Below are 15706 nucleotides of genomic sequence, written 5' to 3'. Positions count from 1 at the left end.
AAGCATAATCTAATTAGGAATAGTCAGCATAGTTTAGTGATACTTCATGAGCCTGACTGAATTTGTTGAGGATGTTCAAAGAATATACTGAGGAAGGTAGATCAGTAGACGTGGTGTATATGGATTTCAGTAAGTTAGGAAGCATGGAATCCAGGGAAACTTGGCAGTGCAGATTCTGCATTGGTTTGACTATATAAGTCAGAGTGTGATTGTAGATGGAGTGCTTTCTGCCTGGAGGTCAGTGACCAGTGGTGCTTCACAGGGATCTGTTCTGGGACACCTGCTTTATGATATTTTTAGAAATTACTTGGATGAGGAAGTGGAAGACACACAAAATGCTGAAGGAATTCAATAGGTCAAGTGACATCTGTGGAAAGAAATAAACTGTCAATGTTTCAGGGTGAGGACCTACATCAGGACTGGAAAGGAAGGACGGAAAAGCCAGAATAAGAAGTTGGGGGGGGGGGGGGGGGAGAGGGCTCAGGAGAAAGAGTACAGCTTGTAGGTGATAGGTTAAACCAAAGTGATTAGGAGGAATTAAGTAAGAAGTTAGGAGGTGGAAAAGAATAAGAGCTAAGAAGAAGGAATCTGATAGGATAGGAGAGTGGACCATTGGAGAAAGGGAAGGAAGAGTGCACCAGGGAGGAGAGATAGGCAGGCAAGGCAAAGAGAAGTTGTAAGAGAAGAGATCCAGAGTGGGGAATGGAAGATGAGGGAAAGGGGAGGAGTAAAAAATTACCACAAATTAGAGAAATTGAAGTTCATACCATTGGAGGCTACCCAGGTGGAATATGAAGTGGTGCTCCTCAAAGCTGAGAGTCACCTCATCGTTACGGTAGAGGAGGACATGAAGGGTCTTGGCCTGAAACATCGACTGTTTACTCCTTTCCATAGATACTACCTGACCTGCTGAGTTCTTCCAGCATTTTGTGTATGTTCCTCTGGATTTCCAGCATGCAGAGCTGGGGTTAAGAAATGGCAGAAGGAGTTCAATCTGGAAATGTGTGACGTGATTCATTTTTGATGGTCGAATTTGAAGACAAAATACAGTATCCATGTCACTAGATCCCTCAAAGGTGCCGCACAGTTGATAAGGTTGTTAAAAAGGTGCATGGTGTGCTGGTTTTCATTAGTTGAGGTTTGAGTTCAGTAACTGATAAGACCACACTTGGAATATTGTATTCATTTCTGGTTGACTCATTATAGGAAGGATGTGGAAGCTTTAGAGATGTTGCAGAGGATATTACCATGATACTGCCTAGATTAGAGAGCATGTCTTATGAGGATAGGTTGGGCGAGCTAGCGTTTCGCTTTGGAACAAAGGAGGTTGAGAGGTGACTTGATAGAAGTGGACAAGATGTTAAGTGGAGTAGATCAAGTGGATTGCTGCAGACATTTTCCCAGGGCAGAAATGGCTTATATGAGGAGTATAATTTTAAGGTGATTGGATGAAAGTATGGGGTGCTTGTATCAATGGTAAGAACATCATACATAAAGTAATAGGTGCATCAAATGCCATGCCAGTGGTGGTGGCAGAGGCAGATACATTAGGGACACTTATGAAACTCTTAGGTGCAGTAGGTATGTACTGTAGATGAAAGAAATACAGAAACACAGAAAACCTACAGCACAATACAGGCCCTTCAGGCCATAATGCTGCGCTGAAAATTTACTTACTTTAGAAATTATCTAGAATTACCAATAGCCCTCTAAGTTTCTAAGCTCCACGTACGTATCCAGGAGTCTCTTAGAAGACCCGATTGTATCCGATATGGATATGTAGGAGGAAAATAGGAAAGGGTTGGATTCATCTTAGAACAGGTTAAAGAGTCAGCACATTGTGGACCAAAGTGACTGTAATGTTCTGCTTTCTATATTCTTTGTACAAAGGCCACAAATCAATAACCTATTATTGACTACTTCCAATAATAGCCAGAGGTCATGGTACATGTTGGTACAAATGACGTAGGCAGGAGAAGGGTAGAGGTCCTGCGCAGTAAGGTTAGGAAGGAGGTTGAAGAGTAGGTGGTAATCTCCAGATAACTCCCAGTGCCACGAGCCAATGAAGATCAGAACAAGAAGATAGTGCAGATGAATGAGTGGCTGAGGAGATGGTGCAGGGGGCAGGATTTCACGTTCTTGAATTATTAGAACTTTTTTTGGGGAAAGGGTGACTTGTACAATTGGGATGGGTTGCACCTGAACTGAAGGGGAACCAATATCCTGGGATGGAGGTTTGCTAATACTATTGGGGAGGGTTTAAACTAGATTTGCAGGGGGGTGGGAACAGAAGTGAAGAGGCAGAGGATGGGGCGGTTGGCGCATAAGTAGTGACAGCTTATAGGGAGTTTATGAGAAAGAATAGGCAAATGATAGAGCAAAGAAACACTCGGCCAGATGGCTTGAGATGTGTCTATTTTAATGCAAGGAGTATCATAAGCAAGGTGGATGAACTTAGAGTGTGGATCAATACGTGCAACTATGATGTTGCGGCCATTACAGAGACTTGGGATGACTCAAGGGCAGGAATGGCTGCTGAGTGTGCCAGGCTTCAGCTGTTTTAAAACAGACAAAGAGGGAGGAAAAAGAGGAGGGGGAGTGTCATTGCTAATGAGGGATTGTATCATGGCTGTAGAAAAGCAAGAAGTCACGGAGGGATTGTCTACTGAGTCAGTGTGGGTGGAAGTCAGAAACAGGAAGGAAGCAATAACTCTACTGGGTATTTTTATTGACCCCACCCCCCAAATAGTGACAGAGAATCGAGGATGCAGATTTTGGAAAGATGCAATAATAATAGGGGAATTGTGATGGGTGATATTAACATTCTTAACATTGCTGCCTCCATGGAGCAAGGGGTTCAGATATGATGGAGTTTGTTAGGTGTGTTCCGGAAGGTTTCCTGATGCAATAAGTAGATAAGCCAACTAGTGGAGAGGCTTGATCTGGTATTGGGAAATTAAGCAAGCCAAGTGTCAGTGGGAGAGCATTTTGGAGATAGTGATCACAACTCTATCTCCTTTACCATCACGCTGAGGAGGGATAGGAGCAGACAATTTGGGAAAACAGTTAATTGGGGTGGAGGAAATATGATGCTATTAGGCAGGAGCTTGGAAACATAAATTGGGAGCAGATGTTCTCAGAGAAATACACAGCAGAAATGTGGTAAATGTTAATTAGACCCCACTTGGCATACTGTGTTCAGTTCTGGTCACATCATTAAAGAAAGGAAGGGGATGGTCTAGAAAGAGTACAGAGGAGATTTACAAGGATGTTGCCTGGATTGGAGTGCATGCCTTATGAGAATATGTTGAGTGAATTTGGCCGTTTCTCCTTGGAGCGACGGAGGATGAGAGGTGACCTGATAGAGGTGTATGAGGCATCAATCGTGTAGATAGCAGAGGCTTTTTCCCAGGGTTGAAATGGCTAACACAAGAATCCAGCAGGCAAGCAATCTTTCTCATACTATATTTAAAATTACTTTTATTTATTGAGATACAGTGTGGAATAGGCCCTTCTGGCTCTTTGAGCTGTACTGCTCAGAAATCCACCAATTTAATTCTAGCCTAAACACGGGATAATTTACAATGACCAATTAACGTACCAACTGGTACATCTTCGGGCTGTGGGAGGAAGCCAGAGCAGATGGAGGAAACACATACAAGCATGCGGGGAATGAACAAGCTCCTTATGGCAGCGGCAGGAATTAAACCCGGGTCGCCTGTACTGTAAAGAGTAGTCCTAATTACTACACTAACTGCCACCCGCTATGTTGTGCTCTACAACAGTCACAGGAGGGGGAATGGAGAAGGAAGTGAGAAGTGGAGAATGAAGACAGATCAAAGGGCAGTAATCTCTGCTGTGGAACATGTTCATTACCTGTCCTCTGCAGCTGTTTGTGACACTGATCACATACCCGAGCCAGCCTGCCCTTCAGATAGCCAAGTGGATATTTGTTCCTGCAGCATGTTCGACAAACAACCTGAGAGACAAAGGTACAAGTAAGTGGGTGCCACTATCCTCTCAATTTTGCACCATTCATTGATTCCCAGCTCCAAACATCCAGCCCATGGATGTCAGTCATCTCTTTACTCCATGATCAAAGTTACAGCAACTTTGTTTCAGTATTCACTATGGAAAAGGATCTTGGCAATTGTTGGGATGTCTTGCAGTGGACAGAAAAGCTTGAGAACATAGATATTAAGGAAGAGTATGTGCAGGAGCTTTTGGAAAGCATCAAGTTAGATAAATCACTGGGACCGGACAGGATGTACCCCAGGCTACTGTGGGAAGCGAGGGAGGAGATTGCTGAGCCTCTTACAATGATCTTTGCATCATCAATGAGGACCAGAGAGGCTTCGGAGGATTGGAGGGTTGCGGATGTTGTTCCCTTATTCAAGAAAGGGAGTAGGGATAGCCCAAGAAATTATAGGCCAGTGAGTCTTACTGCAGTGGTTGGAAAGTTGATGGAGAAGATCCTGAGAGGCAGTATTTATGAACATTTGGAGAGGTATAATATGATTAGGAATAGTCAGTATGACATTGTGAAAGGCAGGTCGTACCTTACAAACCTGATTGAATTTTTTGAGGGTGTGATGAAGGTAGAGTAGTAGATGTAGTGTATATGGATTTTAGCAAGGCATTTGATAAGGTACCCCATGCAAGGCTTATTGAGAAGGTAAGGAGGCATGGGATCCAAGGGGACGTTGCTTTGTGGATCCAGAACTGGCTTGCCCACAGAAGGCAAAGAGTGGTTGTAGACAGGTCATATTCTGCATGGAGGCCGGTGACCAGTGGTAGGGATCTGTTCTGGGACCCCCACTCTTTGTGATTTTTATAAATGACCTGGATGAGGAAGTGGAGGGATGTGTTAGTAAATTTGCTGATGACATAAAGGTTGGGGGTGTTGTGGATGGTGTGGAGGGCTGTCAGAGGTTACAGCGGGACATTGATAGGATGCAAAACTGGGCTGAGACGTAGCAGATGGAGTTCAACCCAGATAAGTGTGACGTGGTTCATTTTGGTCAAATATATTATGGCAGAATATAGCATTAATGGTAGGACTCTAGGCAGTGTGGAGGATCAGATGGATCTTGGGGTCCAACTCCATAAGATGTTCAAAGCAGCTGTGCAGGTTGACTCTGTGGTTAAGAAGCCTATGGTGTATTGGCCTTCATCAATCGTGGGATTGAGTTTAAGAGCCGAGAGGTAATATTGCAGCTATATAGGACCCTGATCAGACCCCACCTGGAGTACTGTACTCAATTCTGGTCGCCTCACTACAGGAAGGACGTAGAAACCACAGAAAGGGTGCAGAGGAGATTTACAAGGAGGTTGCCTGGATTGGGGAGCATGCCTTATGAGAATAGGTTGAATGAACTCGGCCTTTTCTCCTTGGAGCGATGGAGGATAAAAGGTGACCTGATAGAGATGTACAAGATAATGAGGGGCATTGATTGTGTGGATAGTCAGAGGCTCTTCCTCAGGGCTGAAATGGCTAGCACGAGAGGGCATAGTTTTAAGGTGCTTGGAAGTGGGTAGAGGAGATGTCAGGGGTAAGTTTTTTACACAAAGAGTGGTGAATGCGTGGAATGGGCTGCTGGTGGTGGCGGAAATGAGAGGGTCTTTTAAGAGACTCCTGAACGGCTGCATAGAGCTCAGAAAAATAGAGGGCTATGGGTAAAGACTAGGTAATTCTAAGGTAGGGACATGTTTGGCATAGCTTTGTGGGTCGAAGGGCCTCTATTGTGCACTATGTTTTCTATGTTTCTTGGAAACCCTCAAAAGGTTTCAGAGATATAATGATGGATCTGGACATGTTCTTGAATGAGCAAGGCTTAAAGGGATATGAAATAAATGCAGGCTAGTAGGATTAGTGTAGATAGGATATGGAGGCAGAATTGGGCCAGTTGGCCCATTGAGTTTGCTCTGCCTCATGGCTAATCCAATTTTCCTGTCAGCTCTGATCTCCTGCTTTCTCCCTGTATCCCCTTCTTGCTTTGACCAATCAAGAATCTATTAACCTCTGACAAATAAACATAGACTTGGCCTCCACGGCTGCCTGTGACAAAGAATTCCACAGATTCGCTACTTTCTGGTTAAAGAAATTCCTCTTCATTTTCATTCTAAAAGGACATATCTCTATTCTGAGGTTGTGTCCTCTGATCTTAGATTCTCCCACTAGAGGAATGAATATCCTGGGAGGGAGATATACTAATGCTGTTGAGGAGGGTTTAAATTAGATTTGCAGGGAGGGTAAGAATGGAAGTGAAGAGGCAGAGGATGAGGTGGTTGGCACACAAGTAGAGTCAGCTTGAGAGGAAGGATAAGCAGATGATAGAGCAAAGATGCACTCAGCCAGATGGTTTGAGATGTGTCTATTTTAATGCAATGAAATGAGTATCATAAGCAAGGTGGATAAACTTAAGAGTGTGGATCGATAGGTGGAACTATGACGCTGTGGCCATTACAGAGACTTGGATGACTCTGGGTAGGAATGGCTGCTGAGTGTGCTGGGCTATAGATGTTTCAAAAAGGACAGGAAGGGAGGCAAAAGAGGTGGGGGAGTGGCACTGCTGATCAGGGATAGTATCACAGCTGCAGAAAAGGAGGAAGGCATGAAGGGATTGCCTACTGAGTCATTGTGGGTAGAAGTCAGAAACAGGATGGGTGCAATAACTCCCCCCAATAGTAACAGAGACTGGAATGGTGCAATAATAATGGGGTTGTTGTGATGGATGATTTTAACTTTTCTAAGGCATCTCCTTAGAGCAATAGGTTTAGATGGAGTGGAGTTTATTAGCTGTTTTCAGGAAGATTTCCTGACACAATACATAGATAAGCCAACTGGAGGAGAGGCTGTACTTGATCTGGTATTGGAAAATGAACCTGGTCAGGTGACAGATCTCTTGGTGGGAGAATCTATCTCTTTTACCATGGCAATGGAGAGGGATAGGAGCAGACAATTTGGGAAAACATTTAATTGGGGTAGGGGGAAATACAAACATTTGTATGATGCTATTAGGCAAGAACTTGGAAACATAACTTGGGAGCAGATGTTCACAGGGAAATGCATGGTAGAAATGTGGTAAATGTTTAGCAAACATGTGCAGGGCATTCTGCATAGGTATATTCCAATGAGGCAGGGAAAGCATGGTAGGGTAAAAGAACTATGGTGTACAAAGGATGCAGAAAATCTAGTTAAGAAGAAAAGAAAAACTTAGAAAAGATTCAAGAACCCTGTTTGACTTCTAGAAAGCTGTTAGAGCTCTAGAAAATTACAAGGGTGCTAGGAAGGAGCTCGAGAATGAAATTAAGAGAGGTGGAAGGAGCCATGAGAGGCCTTGGTGAGCAAGACTAAGGAAGCCCCAAGGCATTCTACAAGTATGTGAAGAGAATGAACTGTGTGTGATTAGGATCAATCTGGAGTGACAGTGGAAATATGTGCATGGAGTCAGAGGAGGTAGCAAAGGTACTTGATGAATACTTTGTTTCAGTATTTACCAGTGAAAAGGACCTTGGTAATTGTAGTGATGACTTACAGTGAATTGAAACGCCTGAGCATATAGACATTAAGAAAGAGGATGTGCTGGAGCTATTGTAAGGTATTAAGTTAGATAAGTCACTGGGACCAGATGAGATATAACCCAGGCTACTGTGGGAATCAAGGGAGGAGACTGCTGAGCCTCTGGCAATGATCTTTGCATCTTCAATAGGGATGGAAGAAGCCCAGAGGATTGGAGGGTTGCAATTGTTGCTCCATTGTTCAACAAAGGGAGTAGAGATAACCCAGGAAATTATAGACCAGTGAGTCTTACTTCAGTGGTGGGCAAGTTGTTGGAGAAGATGCTAAGAGGCAGGATTTATGAGCATTTGGAGAGACATACTCTGACGAAGAGTAGTCTTTGTCAAGGGCAGGTCGTACCTTACGAGCCTGATTGAATTCTTTGAGGAGGTAACAAAACACATTAATGAAGGTAGAACAGTGGATGTAGTGTATATGGATTTCAGTAAGACATTTGATAAGGTTCCCATGCAAGGCTCATTCAGAAAGTGATGAGGCATGGGATCCAAGGAGACCTTAATTATAGATCCAGAAGTGGCATGCCCACAGATGGCAAAAGGGTGGTTGTGGATGGTTCATATTCTTCATGGAGGACAGTGGTTCTGTTCTGTTCTGTTCTGTTCTGGGACCCCTCCTCTTTATAAATGACCTGGATTAAGAAGTAGAAGGGTGGGTTAGTAAGTTTGCTGATGACACAAAAGTTGGGGGTGTTGTGAAGGGGTTACAGCAGGACATTGTTAGGATGCAGAACTGGGCTGAGAAGTGGCAGATGGAGTTCAACCCAGATATTTGTGAAGTAGTTCATTTTTCTGTCAAATTTGAAGACAGAATATAATATTAATGGTAAGACTCTTAGCAGTGTGGAGGATCAGCAAGATTTTGGGGTCTGTGTCCGTAGGACACTTAAATCTGCTCTGCAGATTGACAGTGTTGTTAAGAAGACATTCATAACATCTATCAACAGTGGGATTGAGTTCAAGAGCAGGGAGGATATATAAAACCTTAGTTAGACACCATTTGGAGTACTATGTTCAGTTCTGGTCACATCATTACAGGAAGGATGTGGATACTATAGAAGGTGTGCAAAGATTTACAAGGATGTTGACAGCATGCTTTATGAGAATAGTTTGAGTTGTTAGGTACCCCTAGGGTTCATATTTTCTGTGGACAACCACTTTAAAATGGCGGGAGAATGATACTGGCTTTTGGACACTGTTTGAGCTGCTAATGAGAGAGAGAGAGAAGAGGAGGAAGGGGCACCCAGCGCAGATGTGAAAGAGAGAGACAAAGATTTAAAGTTATGGCTCCATGGCTGATTATTTACTTTTGCTCCAAGGACACTTTATTTGTCTGCTTGTAAAATTCTTGCTGAGACAGCAAGGCAGGACCAGGTGATGGACATGATGGATGGCTGGTACCCCGGCAGGGCAGAGAAAAGACGAGTCTGCTGAGACACAGGGAGACACGCCACAGGACACTGAAGGAGCATTGTGCACCCACACGAAGGTGGGGGCTTGAAGGATCGATTCGGGGGAATCGATCAGAGGCTCACAGTGTGTGAAGGCAGACTGGTGGGGGCTTGTGTGTGTGTCCACCCTCACCTGGGTAATGGGCTCACCACTGAAGAACGGTCTGGCCGGGAACGGAGGGGTCACAGTCGGTGACCACAACAGCACAACAGGACAAGAAGACAACGGAAGGTTTGCCTGCTGCAACTGCTCATCTCTCACTCTCTCTCTCTCCCCAACGGTACAATGGCAACTACCTCGACCTAAACTAAACTGAACTAAACTCTGCACCATCATAAGACTATTCATTTACCCCTAGACATTGATAGAGCTTGGTTTTGATTTCTATTTCTACACTTCTGTATATATCATTGCTAACCTGTTTTATATGTATATTTGCATTTTATTGTACTGTATTACTTAGTTTACTAATAAACACCTTTAGTTACAGTACCACCAGACTCCAACGTATTATTCCATTCTGCTGGTTTGGTAACCCGTCACGGGGTACGTGACAGAGTGAACTTGGCTTTTTCTCCTTGAAGCAATGGTGAGAGACATTGATCATGTGGATAGCCAGAGGCTTTTTCCCAAATGGCTAACATGAGGGGACAAAGTTTTAAGGTTTTTTGAAGTAGGTACAAGGGGGATGTCAGAGGCAAGTTTTTCACACGGAAAGTGATGAGTGCATGGAATGCACTACTAGTGATGGAGGTAGAAGTGGGTACAATAGGGTCATTTAAGAGACTCTTACATAGGCACTTAGAAAAAATAGTTCTATGCAGTAGGGAAATTCTAGGCAGTTTCTAGAGTAGGTTACATAGTTGGCACAATGCTGTGGGACAAAGGGCCTGTAATGTGCTGTAGATTTCTATGTTCTATCCTCTCCACATCCACTCTCTCAAGGGCTTTCATGATTCAATAAGTTTCAATGAGGTCACCCTTCATTCTTCTGAATACCAGTGAATACAGACCCAGAGCCATCAAACGCTCTTCATATGACAAGCCATTCAATCCTGGAATCATTTTTGTAAATCTCCTTTAAACCTTCTCCAGTTTCAGCACATCCTTTCTAAGATAAGGGGCTCAAAACTGTTCACAATATTCCAAGTGATCAAAACAAGAGGGCACAACTGAGAGGATGGAATATGTGGGGTAAGTTTTTTTTATTTTGAGAGTGGTTGCTATCTGGGACACACTACCAGAGCAGGTGGTCAAATAAGATGCAATCAGTATGTATGAGAGGCATTTAGACAAGCACTTAAATAGGCAGGTCCCTGAGTGAACAAATGGGATTGGTATAGATGGCAAAATATCGACATGGACATGGTGGGCCAAAGGGCCTGTTTCTGGCTCATAATGTCTAGGTTGGATTTTGCCTGGAACATTAATCTCCAGACCTTAGTACAGACTTGGCCAACATGGAGAAATGACCTAATCAAGAGGTGAGGTAAGAGTGGCAGCTCGTAATATCAAGATGAAATTTGATATCAAATAACCCAGGTGAAACTGAAGTCAGTAAGTGTTGTAGGGGAAAGAATAGTGAAGGGTCATAAATAGTAAACAGCCATATGAATCCTGTAGCTCCAAAACAGCTCAGAGGCTGTTTGGTGTGGTGAGAAACTCATCTCCCAACACCCCAAGACCTTTCGGCAATGCCAAGGATCAAGGCCTTGCACAGCAGACCCCATAGTGCCTAGGGTCATTGAATAATAGAGACATGCAGCACAGAAACAGTTGCTTTGCCCCACTACACTGTGCTACCCTCATGTTCTACACTGTTCTACTCTGTACGATACTGTACTGCTCCACACTGTTCTACATCACACTGTACACCACACTGTATTATACTTTTTCACTGTACTACTTCACACTACATCACACTGTGCTGCTACACACTGTATTACACTGTTCTATACTGTGCTACTCCACACTGTATTACTGTTCTACACTGTGCTACTCCACACCGTACTATACCACAGTGTACTACACTGATTGGCCTAATTTCAAACAATAACGAGATGGTCAACAAAGAAGAAGTCATCACCCTGACATAGTGGTGTCAAGCGAACAACCTCTCCCTCGATGTCGTAAAAACAAAGGAGCTGGTTGTGGACTACAGGAGGAATGGAGGGGGCTAACCTCTATTGACATCAATGGATCTGGTGATGAGAGGGTAAACAGCTTTAAGTTCCTCGGCATACACATCACCAATGATCTCATATGGTCTTTATATACCAGCTGTGTGGTGAAAAAGGCACAACAGCGCCTCTTTCACCTCAGAGTTGTCTACGGTTGTATGGGCCCTGAAATCCTAAGGACTTTCTGCAGGGGCACAACTGAGAACATCGTGACTGGTTGCATCACTGTATAGTATGGGAACCATACTTCCCTCAATCTCAGGACTCTGCAGAGAGTGGTGCGGACAGCCCAGCGCATCTGTAGATGTGAACCTCCCACTATTCAGGACATTTACAGAGACAAGTGTGCAAAAAGGGCCCAAAGGATCATTGGGGACTCGTGTCACAAACTGTTCCAGCTGTTACCCTCTGGGAAATGGTACCGCAGCATAAAAGCCAGGACCAACAGGTTCCGGACAGCTTCTTCCACCAGGCCATCAGACTGATGCAACTACCGTATATTTCTATGTTATACTGACTATCCTGTTGTACATAATACTTATTATAAATTACTACAATTGCACATTGCACATTTAGGTGGAGACATAACGTAAAGATTCCTACTCCTCATGTATATGATGGATGTAAGTAATAATGTCAATTCAATTCTATGTCCATGCTGACCATCCATAGTAGTCTCATTTACTCGCACTTGATCCATAGTCTTTTATGCCCTGGCAGTTCAAGTGCTTAGACAGATACTTCCCTCAATTCAACAAATCCAACCTGTCCAGTCTCTCCAGAAAACTAAAACACTTTATGCTAGCCAACATCCTGGTCAAGCTCCAGTATTTCCTTCTGACACAATGTTCAGATATGGCCCAGGTGGGGGAGGGGGAGACAGGGAGAGAGAGGGAGACTGGCTGAAGTGGATCAACAGTGTACTGACTACCATCAGTGGCTGGAATCTCTTCTGGCATTCAAAGGGGGACATGCCACTGGAGGATGACTGGATGCTATTGTGCACAGTCTCTGCCCAAACCAATTGGGAGCTCCAGGATGTGGGATTGGATGAAGGAAGGCAGTGCAAGGTTGTCTCCAACTCCTGATTCAGTCTGGCTGTTAAATTGGAAATGGAAACCAGATGAGAAGCTGGTTGTGGCTCCCACAAGAAAACAGCAAGCCTTTCAAAAGAAGGATATGAACTATGGTGCTCAATCAGACATTATGTCCTGAGGGAAGCAGGGCAGCCTGAACACATGCTGAACCAGGAGGGTGGCAGTCTCACAAATCAACAGGAGCTTAGGGAGAGCAATAAAGTGGATAGCCTTGGAGAATTGACCCACAATGACCAGAATGGTAGCGTTTCCATTAGACAGGTGCAGACCAGTGAAGAAATCCACAGAGAGCTGGGACCAAGTGCAATGGGGCACAGGCAGTGGACATAGCAGACCCACAAAGTGCTAGCATGATATCTTGTTTTGAGCATGTGGGGCAGGCAGAGATGAAGTCGTGGACATCCTGGGACATAGATGGTCACAAAAATTGTCCCTTGATGAACTCCCAGGTCCACTGAATTCAGGATGGTCAACTAGACAAAAGGTGTGACACCATTCCAACACTTTGGAGTGCACCTTAGAGGGGACAAACAGTCAGTTGGAGGTCCCCCACCTGGGCCTGGATCCAACTGTTGGGTGGCCTTCATCTCCACTTCCATTCCCTAAATCACCAGAGCAGCAATGCACAAGTGAGGAAGTATGGGCTCTGGACTGTCTTTGTCCTTAGACCCATCTAACTGCCAGAAGAGAGTACCAACCTTGCTGGAGATAGGTGAGGATGAAATTAAACCAGGTGAAGAAGAGGACATAACATGCTTGATGGGCGTTGAATCTCTTAGTGTCCCAAACGTAGGAGATATACTTGCAATCTATCCAAATCAAAAAATCAAATCAAATCTGCCCCTACAGCTAATGTCGCCATTCTTCCAGAGCCTCCTTGTTAGCCAGAAGTTCTCATTTCTTAACATCGTAGTTACTCTTGGCTAGAGTTAAGGAAGGGCACAAGTGTGCAGCCAACTATCTGCAGACAGGCCTGAGAGAGTACAGCTCCTATGCTGACATCTGATGCATCAACCTTAACAATGAATGGCCGGGATGTGTCTGGGTGTTTGCAACAATGGGGCAGTGGTGAAGCACTGCTTTAGTTCTGAGAATACTTGGTCTGCTTCATTTGTCCAATTAAATCCTATAGAGGTCACCTGGTGAGTGCATTTATGGAGGCCGCATAGAGCTGAAAGTTCGGATTAAGCGGTGATAAAAGTTTGCTAACCCCATGAAGCGCCACACCTATTTGAGATAGGCATTGGCTCCCACATGCATTGGCTCCACTGTGGACTTGGTGCTGGGAATTCAGATGCTGATCTAAAGAGTAGGAAGCTCAAGATTCAAAGATTCAAAAATTCAAAGTATGTTTATTATCAAAGTATGCATGCACTCTACAACCTTGAGATTCATCTTCCCAGACAGTCACAAAACAAAGAAAACCCTGGAACTCATTCAAAGAAAAGCAGCCAACCACCCCTTCCACACACACAACCCCGACACGCAAATAAGTTTTAAAACAAGTGAAAAACAGTATAAAACACAAAAATCAGAAGAGTCAGGCATATTCAGTTCATCTGAGTTCATTTCAATTTAGCTCTTTGTCATTTGTTATCTGCAGGCCACCCCATTCAAAATCACCCAAAATGGCAACAAAAAAAGGAACAACTAGAAAGACATTATAATATGTACTAAAGAATCCAATCCACAAACTGCATTGATTAAACCTTGTCCAAGACCCAGGACTCCAGCACAATCCTGTGGCAGCATTGAGTGAGAGGGAGAGACGGATCATTAAAATGTAGGGATATCTTCCTCTAGGAGCAGCAAGTGAGAGGGAGAGAGATGGTGCTGAACACCCGCTCTCCTTCCATTCAAACCTTGTTGATTGCAATCTTCCTCAATACTTCAATTGGCAAGACTGACAAGAAATTGAGTTGATCATGGGCTTGCGCCGCATTCTAGACTTCTTGGCCTCAAGGCCACACACTTCACCTGAAGCCTCAACAAAACACTCAAAGATAGCAAAGTGCCAGATCACTCAATTGGCTCGAAACTGCTCCACCAAAATGTATATCACAGGCTCCAAAAGTAGCAGAACACATTTGAAAGAAAAAAAATGCAAAAGAAGCAAAGGAGGTAGTTTGCGAACAGTCTGGAGGATGTTGCCCTTGATTGCATCATTCGCTGGCACTATTTTCTTCTGGCCAGGGACTTTCTTTCTCTGTGCCACTCAGTTACCTGCTGTTTTACTCGAATAGCTAGATTAATCACATCATCCAAACTGTCCTGCTCATCACAGAGTGCAATCTCATGTCAGACCCCTGCGTTTAGTCTGCGCTGCAAGGCTGTGATGAGGAATCTCGCATTTCATCCTGTCTCCACTGCACGTGTGCCGAATTTAACTCACCATCCCTCTACCTTGGCACACTGGATCAGCAGGCAGCCTCCTGATCCAGTACTAGATGGTCAAAAGCTCTCCTTAACTTTACAACAAAATGTTGAAATGAATGGGCAGTGAGTGAGCCTTACTCCCGTAGAGCGTTAAACGGGCTGAGTGGACCTCTATACAGGAGATTTACCACTTACGCTAATTTATGCACATCATAAGCAAACTAACCAGGCTGGGCTTGGAAAGTCAGCTCACACTGGGTAATGAAATTCCTGCAGTCACCAGGGTATCTGTCCAGACAGACAGACAGACATACTTTATTGATCCTGAGGGAAATTGGGTTTCATTACAGTTGCACCAACCAAGAATAGTGTAGAAATACAGCAATATAAAACCATAAATAATTAAATAATAATAAGTAAATTACGCCAAGTAGAAATAAGTCCAGGACCAGCCTATTGGCTCAGGGTGTCTGACACTCCGAGGGAGGAGTTGTAAAGTTTGATGGCCACACGCAGGAATGACTTCCTATGATGCTCAGTGTTGCATCTCGGTGGAATGAGTCCAGTGGAGGAATACACTGGAAAAAATGTTGAATTTCCCCATGGGGATGAATAAAGTATCTATCTATCTATCTATCTACCTGATTCTGCTATGGTCACAGGATTCAGGGAATTATGGCTGATGTTGTTAGGCCAGCAGAACAAGAGGATCTCCAAGAGCTGGGAGTGGGACTGATGTGGCCTAAGGCTGCTGAATTGTACTTGTCTGAGTGCTAATGGCTGTCAACTGACACTGGCTGTCGGCTGTAAGCTCATGGACCATGTCTGTGAGAGCAGAGATGGCTGCCACCTGATTCTCATTATCTGTGGTGAGCTGCGGAACTGTTGCTATGATGGATGACATCTATTTCTCCACCTCAGACTGGGCTCGCTGAATTGAAATTATCTGTCGCATTGCTTCAGTCACTTCCCCCAACATAGATTGGATTGCCTGGAACTTCTCCCTTACCTGGCTAATAAACC

At 44.2% G+C, this 15706-nt stretch overlaps 1 protein-coding gene across 1 annotated transcript in view; it reads right to left on the bottom strand.

Annotated features, from left to right (window-relative positions):
- The window catches only part of LOC140742090 (FYVE, RhoGEF and PH domain-containing protein 5-like), a 309076-nt gene that overhangs the window by 35601 nt on the left and 257769 nt on the right, over window positions 1-15706 (bottom strand). The window contains exon 18 of the mRNA XM_073072916.1: window positions 3877-3979. Coding sequence (XP_072929017.1) covers window positions 3877-3979 — 103 coding nt within the window. The remainder of the gene's footprint in view (window positions 1-3876; window positions 3980-15706) is intronic.

The sequence above is a fragment of the Hemitrygon akajei genome, chromosome 19, assembly GCF_048418815.1.
Source record: "Hemitrygon akajei chromosome 19, sHemAka1.3, whole genome shotgun sequence".
Classification (NCBI taxonomy): domain Eukaryota; kingdom Metazoa; phylum Chordata; class Chondrichthyes; order Myliobatiformes; family Dasyatidae; genus Hemitrygon; species Hemitrygon akajei.
This window is presented reverse-complemented; position numbering and strand designations above follow the sequence as displayed.